A 17,759-nucleotide genomic window follows, 5' to 3' on the forward strand; every position below is an offset into this window, starting at 1 on the left:
TAAAGCAGCGCCCCCTCCCAGCAGCGCAAGGCACAACCACTGTGCGTCTCGGAGCCCTTTCCGACGCCCCCGTGCTCCCTTGCTGTTGTCAGAGACTCAGAGATGAGTGCCGCCCGATCTGATAATTTCACTAAAGCAGCAAAGTCCTCGTTGTCTTGGTGATGGATGCCACGGGCCCATTAGATTCACAGATTCGGGATCTAACGGACCCCCGGAGCTCTCAGACGCCAGCTCCTGAGCCAAAGGGGAGACGGCTCAGCAGAAGCGGCCTGCCTCCGCCGGCGCGCAGCAAGGCGGCTGCCATGACGTCAGGAATGATCACAACGCCGCCCTGGGAGGACTGCTCCGGGCCCTTTCCGTGGGCCGGTCACCACGGGCCCAGGGCCATCATGCAAGGTGTCTTGGTCCCGTGTTAGGGATGAGGACACTGAGGCTGGGAGACACGCGGCAGGTCTTCGGCGGGGCTGTCCTTGAACGCAGGCCTGCGGGATCCTAGGCTTCAGGCTTTCTCATTGTCCCAAGCGGCCTCGGCCCACTGGTCACTTGGAGGGTCCAGGAAAAGTCTTGACGAACGGGATAGCGGCACCCGTGGGAGCCCCACCCTGCAGGGCACTTGGTAACTGACCCGAGCACCATGCCCTTTGTCCCATTCGTACTTAGATAGGACCCTCCCCTCCCGTGAGAGGTGGGCAGGACGGTAGTGAGTCTCCCTTTTATACGAATTGGGAAACTGAGGCTCGGAGAAGATGGGTTCAGCTGGAACGGAATGTCATTGGTTAGCAGTGCCCACGGTCATGGTTCCTGCATACACAGCTTCCCCAGCCCCTGCTTGCCTTCTGGCAATGGAGCCCACCACGACAGGCTGCACGCCCCATCTTCCATAGGCCGCCCCCTGCCAGAGGCCCTCCCCCTTTCTCGGCACCCCCTCCCCGCCCCCAAGCCTACACCTGCTGGCACTTCTGCCTGCCCTGCCCTCTAACATGCACTTCCTAGGGGCAGGGATGCCACTGCCCTGCTCACTTCCATGACCCCCAGCAGCCAATACGGTGCCTGAATCTAGCAGAAGCTCCAGGGGATTTTAAAAGATGTGGATGTGAGACTGGCTCCTCAAGGGAGTGCGGCCCCACCGGGTGGTTAGGACCCACGGAAACGTCCTCTCCGCGCCGGCTCCTCTCGCTGACTTCCCTGAGCTTCGAGCTTCTCGGAGGGTCCAGGTGGGAGGTGTGCCTCCCATGTCCGGGGGCCCTGCTCTCCTTCCCCCTTGTCCTGGGGGGGGGGGGGGGGCGGGCGCTCTTGGTGAGTGTGGAAGAGAGAACAGATGAGTGGGTGGGTGGACAGACTCTCGGACAGAGGACAGAGATGGTAGGGTGGGAAAGTGGAGGAAACACTTCCCTTTTGGGCAGTGGATTTGGGTTTGGGTTTGGATTTTTTCGTGCAGGCAGCTCTAGGAATATAAGGATGGAGATGGAGCCAGAAGGAATCCAGGACCCCGAGCAGCCCACCTGCCAACTCCCCCAGAGCCCGTGCTCTGCTCCCACCAGCAGCACTTACCACATACTCTACCACCAGCACTCATCCCATCTTCCCTCAGACTCAGGGGCCTCAGCCCCACCCTTGCCTTGCTCTGTTGCCCATAGCAACAACCCAGACCCAACCTTCCATGTGGTGAAGCCTCAGCTTCCTTCCTTCCCAGGTTGGCAGAGCCAAGGCGGCCTGCCTCCATACCCTCCAGAACTGGGGCCCAGCCTTTTTATCAAATCACTAGAGGCCCAATGCATGAAATCTGTGCAAGGGCCTTGGCCTGGGCCCCTGCCAGCCACCACCGCGGCCAGGGGCCTCTGCCGCCTCTGCTTCAGCCCCTGTCCTCCCCGAGCCCACTGCGACTTTGTCCAGAAGGATGTCCGGTCTAATTATTGCCCTTTTATTATTATAGATTTTCAGAAAAGAAGCTTCCAAGAGGCCCTTCTAGAGCAGAAGGGAATTTTCCAGGAGGTGGAAAAGGATACTCGAGACCCAGCCCTGTCCACGTCCTGTTGTCCGACAGCCGGCACTCACCTGTGGGGCTCTGCTAGCTAATGGGATGAGAACTGAATTTGTCATTTAGGTTAGTTGCAATTAATTTGAAAAATTAAGTAGCCATTGGTGACCAATGGCGACCACAGGGAACGGCACAGTCCTGGGGCTGCTCTTGTGGCAGGTCTTCCGGTGCGGGGCCTCGGCCACTCCTGCCGAGAGCGGTCACTCCGGCTTCCCCACTCCCCACCCAGAGGCAGCTGCTCTCAGTCTCACCCCATGTCCCATCTCAAAAAAAAACCCTTCAATCGAAGCACCGATGTTATTCTGGCCTTTTATTCCAGCATCTCCCAGAGCTCCAATATGTACAGACTTTATTTATACACAGATAATATACACCATATATACGTATTTATATATATTCACACACCAGCCCACACGCTCTCATACACGCACACGCTCACGCCCTTCCAGGAGGGGCGTGTGGCCGCCTCTGAGCCCCATCGGCCCGACAAGAGGCCAGCGCTGGGCTTGCCAGGCAGTTGTGAGGTTTTGTGTTTTGTTTTTTAAAAAAGGCCATTTCCTCCAGAGGAGTCTCCCCTCTCCACACACCCAAGCCCCTCCCCCAAACTCTAAATTTCATCTTGTTTTAAAAGGAAGAGTTTTCCTCTGCTCAGCCAAGACAGTTACCAGAGATCAGGCCTGTCCACCTGGATGGTCAGTAGAGATCCAGCCTGTCCACATGGGAGGTTACTAGAGACCCAGCCTGTCTACCTGCGTGGTTACTAGAGACCCAGCCTGTCCATGTGGGTAGTTACCAGAGACCCAGCCTGTCCACCTGGGTGGTTACTAGAGACCCAGGCCCATCTGCCTTGGGTAGTTACTAGAGACCCAGCCTGTCCACGTGGGTAGTTACTAGAGACCCAGCCTGTCGACCTGGAGTAGTTACTAGATACCCAGCTTGTCCACCTGGATAGTTACTAGAGACCCAGGCCCACCCACCTGGGGTAGTTACTAAAGGCCCAGGCCCCTCCACTCAGCCTGTCCACCTGGGTAGTTACTAGAGACCCAGCCTGTCCACCTGGGTGATTACTAAAGACCCAGCCTGTCCCCCTGGTTAGTTACTAGAGACCCAGGTCCATCCACCTGTGATAGTAACTAGAAACCCATCCTGCCCACCTGGGTGGTTACTAGAGACCCAGCCTGTCCACCTGGGTGATTACTAGAGACCCAGCCTGTCCACCTGGGTAGTTACTAGAGACCCATCCTGCCCACCTGGGTGGTTACTAGAGACCCAGCCTGTCCACTTGGGTGGTTACTAGAGACCCAGCCTGCCCACCTGGGTAGTTACTAGAGGCCCAGCCTGTCCACCTGGGTGGTTACTAGAGACCCATCCTGCCCACCTGGGTAGTTACTAGAGACCCAGCCTGTCCACCTGGGTGGTTACTAGAGACCCAGGCCCATCCACACTGCCCTGTGAAGGTCCCTGGAAGGCAATTCCACCCACATCCCCAGGGGCCTGGCCGGCCGGAGGTCCCACGCAGGCCGAGGGTGGGGCGCGGCTGCAGCTCTGCTCCCTGGGTGGGGGCTATAGCGTCAACAGCGGCACCTGCCAGATGAGGAGGGTGCTGTCCGACTCCCCGCCAGGGGCGGGCCTCCCGCCCACACCCGAGGCACTGCCGAAGTTCCGGTAGCCCTGCCCGCCCGAGATGATGGCCACGGAGCAGATCTCCTTGCGGTGGGCATCGCGGGCGCACGGCCGGCTGCGCACCCAGACGTCGGGGTCGTCGGCCATCTCGTAGATGGAGCCGTCCTCCTCGCTGTGCTCCAGGGCGGAGCCGTCGGGCGCGGGCTCCCGCATGGAGAGCAGCGGGCCGGGGAGGTGGGCCGTGGAGCGCAGCCGGTACTGCAGGAGAACGCCCTTCTTGTGGGTCAGCTCCCGGCCCGCGTGGCTGGAGGGTGCGGGCGCTGGCTCGGGAGCCTGTCCGTCTGCCTTGTCCTCCTCGGCCTTGGGGCCCTCGGCCTCCTCCTGGTCAGTCCGTAGGATGTCCAGGGCCAAGATGCTGGTAGCCACGGCCAGGAAGGTCACAGGCCCGCAGTGACCGTTGAGGGAGACTATGCCTTTCCCTGCAGACGTGGGGCAGAGAAAAGGGGCCAAAGGTCCAGAGCTTTAAGCAAGACACCCACACGTTTAGGAGAACTTTCTGATTGTGGGGTTTAGGGGGGTTGTCACTGCAATCTATATTGGAACCTTGCCAGGGGGCCATGGGTCTGGGGTAGGGCTCTCCCATGCTCCAGGCTACTTTCGTGGGTGAAGCAGGACAAGAGTGACCTTCTAAAGCACCGGGGACCCTCAGTGTGAAGGCGCCTGCAGCTCCCTGCCTGAGCCACCCGCAAGGCTCAGGGCCTTTGCCCACGCCATTGCCTCCATCTACAGGGCCTTTCCCACCCACCTGATTCTGTAACATCCGTGGAAGCCCAGCTCAAGCTCCACGTGGCTCTTAATCATACCCCTCCCTCTGCAGCTGACCCCTGGGCCCCGACAAGACTTTGCCAGAACCTCACCTGTGATCTTGGGAATGCCTTCCAGCCGAGGCACGGGCAGCAGGACGATGACACCCTGGTCGGTGCCCACCCAGAGCTGACCCTGGCAGATCAGGAGGCTGGTCACGCACACGTGCTTCTGGCCTGCAGTGAGAGAGGTGAGCGTGAGCAGAATGCTCCCTGGGGGCAGCAGTGGGCTCTGGGAGCCACCTCAAATTGAGAAAGTGGTACCCCGGGCTCCTTCGGTGAGACAAGCAAGAAGCTGGACGGGGTATAGTTAAGAGCTGGTGTTTGGGTGGCTGACTCGAGAGCCCAGTGCTCCCTCACCCAGCCTCAGTTTCCTCCCATGTAACCTGGGGCTGCTGCAAGGATGCAACGAGGGAACGCCACCGAGCAGGGAGCTGGCCCCTGAGAGCTTCCACGTAGAGGGGCCGGGTGCTCTGGCACACCAGGCAGGCCCAGGGGCCCACACCAGGGTCACCACCAGCCGCCTGGGAGTGAAGTCAGGGAGGCCTGGGCAGGTGCAGGTTGGAGGTGAAGAGGAGGTTGGTGCAGACTGGATGCATGGGAGGGGCCAGGGCGGATATGAGAAGCAAAGCAAACTGACAGGCTGGTGCAGCCCTAACTTTCCAGCCCGGGCTGGACATGCTGCCCACATGGACCTTCCTCCCTGCGGTCCCTGGGCCCAACAGAGATGGGGGAGGTGCGGGCGTGGGGTGGAAGTCCAAGTTCTCCGCCGGATGTGCTGCTTGAGATGCACGTTGGACAGCCAAATGGAGCTGTCAGTGGGCAGGGAGATGTATGAGTCTGGCGATACGATGCAAACTCAAAAAGTCATATTCATAGTATTGATTCAATGTGGAAATGCAAACCACACCGAGAAAAGCCAGTTCATCACTTGACGGCAGGCGCTATTTATTTCACACTCAGCATCTGCGTGTCCGTGGAGCCGGTATACTGCCTCACACCCATGTCAACTACCAGGACACCTCCGGTCCCACTCCGGTCCTCGGGAAGTCCGAGCAACAGGCTCGGGCTACCAGCTCCCTCCCGTCACCGGCTGTCTTCCCTCCTGGCCCAGGCCAAGGCCTGTAACGACCCTCTTCTTCCCTCTCCTTATTTCCTGTCCGCTGTCCCAAATATAAGCCGCATGAGGGCAGAGGCCTATCCATGCCCAAGGTCCATTCCCAGTACCATGGCCCATGGCAGACACTCAGAAAGTATCCGTGAGTAAATGGGCGGGTGAATGAATGAATGAATGAATGAAAAATATAGGAAAGTGAAAAAGGAAACGGGTGCTGATGTCACTGATTAACTGTGTGAATTAACAAGTCACTTTCACTGATCAATGACTATTACAAACCTACCTTGCTCAATTTTATGATTATTAGAAACATACATGTACTAAATATACAGCCTCTATGGAGATAATATATATACACGGTTGAGCACAGCTCTTAGCCCTGGTACACAATCAATAAAGGCAGGCTATTAGGAGAACGGCTATAATTATTAAAGGGACCTACACTCTTCAGACCAGCTCCATCAGAGCCATAAACCCACAGAAACGATAAAGCCAAGCGCGGAAACAGTGGCAAATCTTTCATCTCTCACCTCCTTTTCCGGGGCCCCGGGAGCCTGAAGACCAGAAGGAGACCGTTTCCTGATGCCCCTGCATCCTCCCGCCCTCCCCGCTTCCCCCCGCTGCCCCCGTTCCCATAGCAGAAACCCAGAGAGCGAAAGGAAGGCAGCGAGAAGCCAAAAGAGATGCCGGAATTGAGAAATGACTTCATCATCAGACCTCATTCCGGGGCCCTGCCTCCTCCCCCTCCGCCTCGAGGGAAAGAGCGAGGCACCTCACAAACAGTCCGAGAGAGAGAGAAAAAAAAAAAAATTCTAATGGTGGATAAATATTTTATCACAGAGACTTAATGCAGCAGTGTGCAGCGCGCCCGGGCCATCTATCTGGAGATATGCAACTTTAAAAAGCTCGGGCTCTCGGAGAACATTTTATTAATGACCTGTCTAGTTAAGAGGAGGAGGGAATTTAGGCCCCCAAAAATGCATTAATACCAGGCGGGTGCCGAGGAGAAGACAGGGGTCGGGGTGGAGGAGGCGTTGATAAATATTTTATGTCCCCTTAAAGAAATCCACGCGCAAAGGAGGAACAATTACTTCACTTGATGGGGCGGGCGAAGAGAAAATAGTTAAAAGCCTTTTCTAAATATTTCTAATAAGGAACGTAAGCGTCCTGCTCTGTTGTTCTTTAGCCAAGGCACAAGGTGGGTGGATGTGTAGCCGCCCTCTGCCCGTGCTAGCTCGGGCCCAGCATCCCTCGGTGTGAGGCCCTCGGGTATGGGGAGTCTCGGTGTGGTGTTGGAACGGTCAGGTCCAGGGCAGTAACCTCAGGGAAGCCCTGCACCCAGGAACCTCAGCCTCCATCCCTGACATGCCCAGGGCCCAGCCCCAAAGAGGTCCTGTAAGTGTAGGGGTGGTTCTGTCTGCTCTGATGTAGCCGATGAGGTGGGAAGGGCATGGACTCGGAGGGTGGGAGTGAGCAAGGAGCCCCTTGGGAGATGCATGGCTCACAGCAGCCAGTGTGACCAGGGAGGGGGATGGCCGAGGAGACGTGCTGGAGCTGATGACCGTGCACAGCACCATCGGGGACTGAGACTTACTCAAGCCAGAGGCTGCATCGTCTCAGGCCCACACCTCCCTGAGAGGTGGGGCCCAAGGATGAGAACGGCCCCCCACCCGCTCCCAGGCCCAGGGCTGCAAAGTGGCAGAGCCAGGATCCCAGCGGGGCCTGCCCGACTCCAGGTTCCGGGCTGCCCTACCCGGCATGGGCAAGCTCTGCCTCAATTCCCGGCCCCTCACCGTACAGATGGGGAAACTGAGGCCCAGGAAGGGGGACGGCACAGTCAGTCAGTGAGAGAGCTGCGATTCTCGCCCTGGCTCTGGCCTCGTCGGCAGCGTGACCTTGGGCCAGTTGCTTAATCTCCCGGGCCTCAGTTTACCTGGCTCTGAAATAGCCATCACCATGATGAACGCTCTCCCGTCTTTGAGGGGCAAGTGCAACCAGCAGCTCAGCCAGGGGGCGTGGGGGCGTGTTTTGAACGTCCACCGTGAGCCGGGTGCGGCATGGAGCTGGGGTTTTTCCACCTGCAGCCAATCTGCCCATGAATTCACCTCCAGGCCCGGTAACCGTGACTCTCCCTCTCCCTCTCCCTCTCCCCGCTCCCACAGATGAGATTGACAAGATCAGAACGGCCCAGAGATTGGGCGATTTCCTCCTTATCCCACTAACTTGAAATAATTTAACCATCAGCATGAGTGGGGGAATATTTTGTGATACAGAGACACATCTATCATAGCTAAATGGATTTACTTTGTAGAATGGCTAAATCCAATGAAATGCAAAAAAAAAATAAAATAAAGCTGCAAAAGAAAAAGACCCAGCTGAAACCGGTTTGGCTCAGTGGATCGAGCATTGGCCTGAAGACTGAAAGGTCCCAGGTTCGATTCGGTCAAGGGCATGTACCTTGGTTGCAGGCACATTCCCAGTAGGGGGTGTGCAGGAGGCAGCTGATCAATGATTCTCTCTCATTGATGTTTCTAACTCTCTATCCCTCTCTCTTCCTCTCTGTGAAAAATCAATAAAATATATTTTTTTTTATAAAAAGACCCATAACTTGGGCCCTGCAAGCCCCTCCCATACCCCAGGGAACATGTTAGGGGGCAATTCTTCTCCTGGTGTACCCACCACACCCCAGGCTTGGGCAAGGTGTCTTCCCACATCTGATGGCATTTACCAGGAGCCCGGAAGCCCCTCCAGTCCCATAGAGGAACCAGAGGTTCCGGGAGGCAAAGAGACCTGCCCAAGACCCTACGTGATTGAGCCAGGACTTTGACCTGAAGAGGTCAGACTCACTTCAGAGTCCCACTGTGTGTAATGCGGGAAGGGATGGCTTTAGAGGAACCCAGAGGTCAGGCGGCATAACCTCAGACTAGCCTCCTGATCTGCTGAACACACCTTAGTTTCTGCATCTGCACAGCAGGGACAACCCGCACCTCGTGGGGTTAAGATGGAGTGAGACCCTGTAGGTAAAGCGCCCGGGACCTCGCTCACAGTAGGGCTCATGGCGGGGTGGTAGTGAATCACATACTATCGCTGTTTGTTGTTGATCTTGTTGTTAGTACAAGATCCCCTGTGGCCACAAGTCAAGGGCAGTCTCAACCAGCTGGGAGGAAGCAGGGGCCAGGGTGATTTCCAGGCGCTCCCATGTGGGGTCAGGAACCAGGCCTCTGGGGTAAGCAGGCTCCCATGGCCCTCAAAGTGCTGGCTCAGCCCAGCCTCACACAACGGGAGGTCAGTCTGCGGGCTCAGCTGCTTTTAGCGATGCTGTAGGGCAGGCCATCTGCCGAGTCCTGGTAACAACTGGCGCCAGGCCCTCAACCTGCCATGCCTGCTCAGTCCCCGGCCCCAGGGCCCTTCGGCTCCTCGGCTGCTAAGACCAGATGAGCCTGCAGTGCTTGGGCAAGACCGAGCTTCTTCCTCCTCCCGGACCAGCGCGGGCCAGTCGGCCTGTCTGGTGGAAGCTGGGCCAGGCAGGGAGGCGAGGCAGGCTGCTGCAGCTAGCTCTGCGGTCTGCTCTGAGGCCCGCTGTGGGCAGGAATGGGTCCTGAGCAGGTGGCCGCCCTGGCCCTCCCAGCACAGCCGGTGGGGGTCTGGGCGGCAGCCTGGGCAGCAGATGGTCAGGGAGCTGCTACCTGGAGCCAATTCCACTGGAGCCTCAGACAGATACGGGGCAGCGGTTAGGGGCGCTCCAACCTGAATCCTCTCCATCACCTCTCACCAACAGCTCTGCAGCAGGAAGCACAGGCCCCCAGGGGTGCTGTCCAACCCCACCTCCCAGCCTGGCCAGGGCACTTAAAGGGACAGCTGCCTTTCTTAGAAAAACCCCTCAGAGAAGAGCCCTCGCTCTCCCACTTCACCTCATCCTGAAGGAGATTCGAGGCAGAATTGGTTCTTTGTCCGCCTGAGGAGTGGCAGGTGTAGACAGGCCTGGTTCCCACACAGGGTGGCTTTTTAGCAGCTGCCTGGCTTGGGGGGGTCCGCTGAGCTCGGAGCCTCACTTCCTGCGAACTTCTCCCCCCCCCCCCCCCCAGGTGCTGCAGGGTGAGGGGCCACGTGGTGACGGCGAGCGGGGCTTTAAAAGAACAGTCCTGGGCTCGAATTCTAAACCCACCCAGGCTGACCCCAGGCTCCCACAAGGTTAATGAGATGGGCCGGGCAGGATGCACCTCTGCCGGCTGCCAGTGTCAGCGCCCTCCCTCCGCAGGCCCGGACCGAGGCCCCGCAACCTCACCTGGCAGGAGGAAGGTGGTCCTGGTGGCGATGTTGATCTCCTGCAGGTGCTCCAGCGTCTCCGTGTGGAAGAGGCGGATGGAGGAGCCAGAGGAGAAGGCCATCCAGACGCCGCTGCCCGCCTTCACCATGTGCGTCACGCTCACAGCCTCATCCTGGTGCGCCTCGAAACTTTGCTGCGGGCAGAGTGGGGGTGTGGGTGCTGGGCCAGCCCGACACCTGGGGGGCCACGCTACTCTGGCCTCTGCCTGAACCAGCGGAGGCCGGAAGGAAACCCCAGGAGCTCAGCAGTGGCGTGTTGGTAATTGTTTCACAGGCAGAGGTACCCTGGGTGTGTCGTGTCTGCCAATCCCCATGGTGTAAATACTTCCCACAGGGCCAATCTCCAGCTACCCACACGACATCACTAAACAAGGAGCAGGGAGGAAGTCACACACACCAGGCTCTTAGGAGTGGACAGGACCCGGCTCCAGCATGCCACTGTGAGAGGAGAGAAAGAACTAAAGGCAGTGGAAGGAAGCAGCCGCTGACATATTGTCTGAAGCTGCAAAGGCAACCAACACAACGACTGGGAAGAGGGGTGGGTGCTGTGAGCCAAATCCTCACCTTTCACAGCGGGGAAGCAACACAGAATGTCCAAAACTGATAAGCCAGGCACCAGCAAGGCAGACAAGGTCCAGTCATGCCAGGTGAATTAAAAACAGAAACGAAACAGGTGGCAAGTATTTTCTCCCAGGAAGGGAGCTGGGGATGAACCATTCTATGCCACTTGATTTTTTTTTAAATAGGTGTGTGTATAATTTTGGTCTTTTAAAGAAAACCGCTTTTTTAAAGAGAGAGGACAGTCAGGATTCCCATCCACTGCAGGACAAAGTCCAAGTTCTTTAACTCTGCACTCTGCCTGCCTCTGCCTCAGCTCTGCCCTGGCAGGCTCCCTCCACGCCAGGCCCACCCGAGCCTGTGTGGGAAGGACGCTGAGACTCAGGAGGAACCATGCTGCCAGGCCTCCGCCCTCACGGTGACCCATGTGCTGTGTGCATCACCCAGTGCCCTCCTAGCAACAGCCTTTCAGCACCTGAACTCCCCCTCGGAAGGATGCCCCTCTTCCATGAAGTACCCCGACCGCCCTTGCACCAGACCACCTTCTGCACGCGGTTCTCCACTGTCCGGCCCCGTGACACCTACACTGCCCTGTGTCACCTACCCCAGACTATGATCTCCAACAGTGGGCACTGAGCCTCAGGCCCATAAGGACCCCCTGCTCAGCACAGGGACCAGCACACAGTAAAATGTGGTCACAGAGTGAGCAGACGGACCCTTAAGCCTCATCTACAACATCCAGATGTTGCTCAAAGGCAGACAACTCCAGCACAGCGGACCGGAAACAACCTAAGTGCCCAATCAGTGGGACAGTCAGGGAACTCTGAGGTACCCACTTGGTGGACTGTTCCACACCCATTCAAAACGTTTTACAGAGACCGTGTAAAGAGCATAGGAGAGTGTGAATGGCAGAGCAGTACGTGCAGAAACAATGAGGGAGGAAGAAGTGCGAGGGAGGAGAAACCTGACCCCGGAGGGCTAGTCCGGGGCAGGGCCCGGTGAGCTTCCTCCTTTCCACTTCCTCTGTAAAGAGAACAGAAGCTCGAGACTGCAGGAAGATGTTGGACGGAACATGTATTTGCTATCAGACCTGCTGTGAGAGCTCCCTTCCTCAGTAACTTCACAGGCCTGGGCCTCAGTTTCCCATCTGTAAGAGGACGTTGTCATGAGGATTACAGGGACCTGGGTGAGGGGGAGTTCCTAATATGGTCTCATTCGTTCAGCAGATGTTCTTGAGCTCCTACTATGTGCTTGGGCTGGGTCTAAGTGCTGGGAAGGTGACGATGAATGGGATGACCCAAGGAGCTCCCATGAAGTGTGTGTTCCCAGTGCAGAGATCCATGAAACAAATAGACAGGTAACGATGACTCCAAGTAATTAAAGCCACTGCACAGAAAAAAAGGTGGAGAGCTGTTAAGGTTGGGTGGCCAGGGAAGGTCTCTCTAGGAGACATTTAATCAGGGACATTACAAATGTGAAGGCATCAGCCCTGGGATAATGGGGTGAGGGCGGGGAGAGCATTCCAGGCAGAGGGCACAGGAGGTGCAAAGGCCCTGGGGCAGGAATGAGCTTGCCGTGTTTGAGAAACAGGAAGGTGGCCAGTGTGGGGAGCACAGTGCTAAGAAAGAGGTGGGAGAGGTGGGCAGGGCCACCTTAACATCCACAGTGAAGCCCTAACCGGTGTGGCTCAGTGGATAGAGCGTCGGCCTGAGGACTGAAGGGTCCCAAGTTCGATTCCGGTCAAGGGCATGTACCTTGGTTTTGGGCACATCCCCAGCAGGGGGTGTGCAGGAGGCAGTTGATTGATGTTTCTCATCGATGTTTCTAACTATCCCTCTCCCATTCTCTGTAAAAAAAATCAATTATATATATATATATATATATATATATATATATATATATATATGTATATTTAAAAAACCCACAGTGAAGAGGTTGAATGAAATTGTTGGAGAGGGCTGAGCCGGTAAGTGACATGACCGGGTTCACCTCGGGAAGGGGCTCAGTCCATCAGCCGTGTGTGGCAGGAACCTGGAATCCCGGGCCTCGAGTGAGCTTGGTGAACAGGAAGCGGCAGTAACAGACTGGGCTTGTTTTGCTGTAGAGTCACTCTAGCCAGAGCCTCAGCCCAACTCCGTCCCGTCTCCAATCACCAAGAGGTTTCCCATGGAGACAAAGAAGCCCGGGGGGGGGGGGGGGGGGCGGGGGGGTGCCTCCGGGGTCCTCCACAGGGAACCGAGGCAATCAACTCAAAGCTCGTTCCTGATCTCATTCCTGATCCAAGTGCAGGACCCAGAAGGGCAAGACTGGGAGACGGCCAGCGAAATTGCTTTTTCTGAGCCAGTCCCTGATGGCGAGCTCTGCATCCCGGCTGGGGGAGATGGGGTGCTCTCGGGAGGCAGGGTTCTGCAGCTCACCCCTCAGACAGGAAGTTCACCAAGGGCAGGGGCACATCTCCATTCAAGGGGGGGCCTCTCCTTTCCTCCCCACCAGGCCCACCTGGCACCCCAACTCAGGTCAGGGCTCCCATTTCTCACCTCTAGATGCCTCCTCTGACCCCTAGTGGTATTGGGGGCCCAGGAGTGGGGGCTTTGAAATGACCCTACGAATTGGTAGCAGTAGTGGTAACGATAATTAAAGGGGAGGGGCTGCTGAGGAACAGTATATGCACAACTTCTCCAAGAATCACCTGCGGGTGACCTTACGTGACAATGGGAATCTGGTACCTTTATGATGGGGAGGCCTGGCGAACCCACCTGGATCAAGAAGGGGGCCGGCCTGTATGTCCCGCCTCCTTGGGTGATGTGACAGGAAGTCACATCTGGCCAAGCATCTGGCCACTCAAATCTCATCACGAGGAAACAACTGGGCAATTCCAGATTATGGGACTTTTTAGAAGACACTGGCTTGGATCTCAAAAAAGTCCATATCATGGACACACACACACACACACACACACACATAAACACGTGCGCTCGCAAAGGGATTATTCCTGATCAAAGGGAAACTAAAGAGACATGACAACCAAATGCAACATGCGGCCCTTGCTGGATCCTGGGCGGGGCTGGGGAGGAGCTAGGAAGGATATGTTGGTGAAATGTGCATATGGACAGCTCAGGCCGTCCTCGGGTTACGTCAGACTCGAAGTACGTCGTTTTGTGGTTATGTGGCCAACTCCCATTTATTTATTTAAAAAAAAAAAAAGTTCCATCATTTCAACGTATGTACCTATGTGTTTTATGTTTTTTATTAATTATTTACCACAAGCCAAAAGGTCAGGAATTGTTATCTTCCTTTTAATTTTTTTGTTTGTTTGTTTTTACTGTTTCACTTCATTACTGCTGTATGGTCCACGTGATGATGTGGGCGCTTATGTAAGTGGGTTCCGACTTACGGCGAGCATCACATTACGTGGCACCCTAGGAACGGATCTCCGACGTAACCTGAGGACCTACTGTACGTTGATGTCAGGTTTCTGGGTACGATAAATGCTGCTGAAGTCATAGGGGAGCCATGCTGAAGTATTTGCATGCGGTGAGTGATGATGCCTACAGCTAAGTTTAAAATGGTTTACCCCAAAAGGGGGGGCTTTATATGCATAATTTGGGGGTGTAAGGTACTGTGACAAAATGTTAGCTGGCTTACTAGGTGAAGAACACATGTGTGCTCATTGTACTATTCTTTCAACTTTCCGGTAGTTTTAATTTTTTAAAATAAAAAGTTGAGTGGGGAAGGCAGTTATTTAAAAAAGGTTAAAAGCTGGCTGCCGGAGGGGAGGCCTGGGCCTGCCACCGGCTCCCAGGGCTCCCAGCTCATCCCTGGCCGGGGCGGGGGTCCCCTCTCTCTGTCCATGGTGCTGGGAGGTGCTCCGAGCACGCTGGCTGCAGGCAGGAGCCGATCAGGGAGACGGGAAGAAACCAGGTGTCCTGCACCCGCTCCCGGCGCCCTGTCCCCTTCCCTGTCCCTGCAGCCTCAGGGCAGCCCCCACAGGCACTGCACAGAGGCTTCGGTGAGTGAAACGGCCCAAATAGTGCTGACACAGCCAGGCCTCCGGTCGTGCAATATTTATGTGCCTCCAGGTGACGCTCTGTGCTTGGTTTCTAGAAATTCCCAGTGAGCGGCTCAGAATTCAGAGTCATTAGCGCGCAGAGGATGCCAAGGAGCCGGGAAGGAAGGCTGGGGCTCTCCGGGGCAGGAGCTGCCGGGGCAAAGGCAGCTCTGCTTGTTGGCCTCCCACCATGCACCAGGCTCTTCCCAGGCCGCAGCGGCCCGTCCTCACAGAGACCCTTATGACAGGAGAGGGACACGCCCAGAAAGGGGACAGGATGAGCCGGGTGACCCACAGGCCGGGGCGGAGCTAAGCATGGACCCACACTCAGTGATCTCCCCAGCACCCTCAGGCCCAGCTCCCTGGCGGGGTGTAGGGCAAAGGGGCTCACCACCCCTGCTGGCCTAGGAGGCACCATCCGGGGCCCGGAGACCAGCCACAGAAGCTCAGCAACTCCGCCTCCACCTGACACCCACACCACCAGTCCATCCTCATCTAACGGGCGGGACATGGAAGCTTCCAGAACCAGCGGTGTGGAGTAACTCCGTCAGCCGGAGGTCTCTCTCCAGCTGCGCACTGGGCAGGCGCCGTCCCTTTCTTTGTCTGCCTTGTTCTTACAAACTTCCCCCGCTGAGAAAACACATATGAGGGCCCAGCCCAGGGCCCGGCACCCAGTGGGTCTGTGCCTGGCCCTGTGTGTCCCTGCCAGTGCCAGGGGGCTGGGAGGCTGCTCGCTTGGGCTGTCCTCTCCGACCCCTGCAGCAGCGCTCGGAGGAAGCGTGACCGTGCAGAGGTGGGCGGACGGGGAGGAGCCACGTGGAGGGAAGGACAGACAGCCCCTGACAGCCAGGGGGCCAAGAAGGCAGAGGACTGACACCTGCTGCCATCGTCTGCCCCGCACTCACCTCCAGTCCCTCCCCACCCCTACAACACCCCTCCCCCGGCCATTCTCTGCACAATGTCCCCACCACCGGCCTTCCCCTGCTCTCTCCCTTTTCTCCTCTGGCTTCACGGGACTTGTTCCTGAGCCAACAGCTTCAAACCACGAAATCCTTACATCAGCATACATCTTGGGGGACTGGGGGCTGGGGGCCTAATATTGGGTATAAGACCTGAGCTCTCCCAAACAAGGAGAGAAGGGGCCTGGGGCCTGCACTTAGCCAACCCCAGCCCCTCAGGACTGCCCTGAGACACCCAGGCCCAGGAGCTGAGTCCGCAGCCACAGTCCTGAGCCCTCAGGACCCCCAAACCCACCCCCACAGAAGAACTTCCTTTCAGGGTGAAGGACAAGCACCCTGAAAGGAAGTTCTTCTGAGCATCTAACCTCCATTCTTCATGCTGCTGGCAGCCACTCACCCTCCTGGAACTCGTTACTGTCGGAGCCTCCAGGGAAGTCTCCGCAACCTTTAGAAAAATCGATTTCTCAAGTCTAACCTGCCAACTTGTAATTTGGAAAAAAAGAAAAGAACAGGATGACAGCAATAACAACGAGGCACACACCAAAAAAGAAAGAACATTAAGGCAGAACTGCTGAACTGGATGACTCCCAGGAGGGAAGTGACCCCAACCCGCAGGCTCTGCCGGCCCGAAGGCGGGGCCAGCACCAAGGACTTAGTGGATCTTTCCGCCCTCACGTCAATTTGCATACCATTACCCAAGAAGCCTTGCGCCAGGATTTCGCTTTTGCAAATTCCCACCCGTTTCGTGTCATAAATAAGATAGGAGACAGAAAACTAATACAGCCCCGTGATGCATTATTCATGCTGCACCTCTCTGTTATGATAGATTTACAACAGCTAATACATGCAAACTAAGTTTGGGCACTAAACATGAAAATTAAGGGTGGGGAAGGCGTGGACGTGGGGGTGGGCAGGGGGCAGTCTGAGGGCCGTTGGTGCCCCGGAACCCGGAGGAGTTTCTCATCTGATGTGCTCAGTGACAGCAGGCACCAGTGCCCGGGTGCCAATGGGAGGCATGTGTCCCCGCAGCCCAGTTAAAATCAACTGCTCTGCCCACATCTCCCTTCCACTTAGCGAACCTCCCCCCATTCCTCCACCTTCCCACCACCCACCCCCCAGACAGAGCCCACTTCCCTATGGTCAAAGCCCTCTGTCCTTCACAGCCCCTCAATGAGCACCTACCATGCGCCAGGCATGTCCTGCAGAGGGAGAGGGAGTGGGGTTATGTGAAGGGGAGATGGGGGTCTGCACAGGCTTCTCGAGGGTGAGGAACCGGGTCTTATGGGAGAGGCTGGCCCCATTAACCCTCACAACAACCCTGTGGGCGGGAGCCAGGCCGGGTCCCCAAACAGGGCACCACCTGCCTGAGTTCTGGCCCTTCCCAGGCAGCACCGGGAGCTCCGGGGAGGCTCTGGGAAAGGGACTGCCACGGACGCCTCCCAGGGCTGGCAGGTCAGAGGAGAGACCTCTGGGTGACCGGCTGTCCCACCCACATAGGTCCCACCTGCCCCGGAGCAGGACCCTGAGAACAAGACCCTCTGCCCAGCCCTTTACCAAGTTCCTTCCGCCGTCTCCAGGTGTGGCCTCTGTCCCGCTCCCAGGAAGGCACACTTCCTCCCTGAGCCTCCTCCGGCCGATGACCCACCTTCCACCCAGAGAGAATGGTCATGGCGTCACGGCACAGTCCCACCAGCCCCCCTGGGGCCTGCCCACACAGGAAGGGGACCACCTGCCTGTTTTCCACGACCCTTCCTGGTGCACCTGCCTGTGAGCAATCCTGGGCCCGGAAGACGTGTTGGTGGGAAAAGCAGGTGTGTGAGCCAATGAGAGCTCCCGGGAGGTCACGTACGATGGGACAGAAGCTGCAGGGGACAGGGCGGCCCAAAGCGGGCGGAGCCTTAGCCTTCCAGGGCGGCCGGCACAAAGGGTAAGAGCAGCCTCCCTCTAGCTGTGTGACCTTGCGCAAGCCACTTAACCTCTCTGTGCCTATTTCCTCATCTGTAACATGGGAGTAATGAGAGTCCTAATCTCAGATAGTGATCTGGTGATGAAATAAGCTAATTCATGCAAAGCACTGAAACATGGTCCACGTGAAGGACTCAGTATGTACTGGTTGCTATTGCCTCCTGCGGATGAGAGGAACCCAGGAGAACTCCTTAGAGCGAACACACTCCCTAGATGACCCCCTTACAGGTAGGAATGTGGGCCAGAGCCACAGCCTCGGTCA

At 57.0% G+C, this 17,759-nt stretch overlaps 1 protein-coding gene across 5 annotated transcripts in view; it reads right to left on the reverse strand.

The window, feature by feature from the left end:
* Window positions 1–2,333: 2,333 nt before the first annotated feature.
* Window positions 2,334–17,759, reverse strand: part of ARHGEF10L (Rho guanine nucleotide exchange factor 10 like) — a 119,563-nt gene continuing 104,137 nt past the window's right edge. The window contains exons 27-30 of one of the 5 annotated variants that reach the window (XM_084875223.1): window positions 9,927–10,101; window positions 4,579–4,701; window positions 3,449–4,140; window positions 2,334–3,015 (exon numbers count right to left, since the gene is read on the reverse strand). In XM_084875223.1, coding sequence (XP_084731349.1) covers window positions 3,602–4,140; window positions 4,579–4,701; window positions 9,927–10,101 — 837 coding nt within the window. In that variant the 3' untranslated portion in view covers window positions 2,334–3,015; window positions 3,449–3,601. Of the gene's footprint in view, window positions 3,257–3,416; window positions 4,141–4,578; window positions 4,702–9,926; window positions 10,102–17,759 lie in introns of all 5 variants that reach the window. The other 4 variants (XM_084875222.1, XM_084875220.1, XM_084875221.1 and 1 more) reach the window with 4 other exon arrangements.

Source organism: Pipistrellus hanaki (genome assembly GCF_964339955.1).
Source record: "Pipistrellus hanaki genome assembly, chromosome: 2".
In the NCBI taxonomy this organism is placed as follows: domain Eukaryota; kingdom Metazoa; phylum Chordata; class Mammalia; order Chiroptera; family Vespertilionidae; genus Pipistrellus; species Pipistrellus hanaki.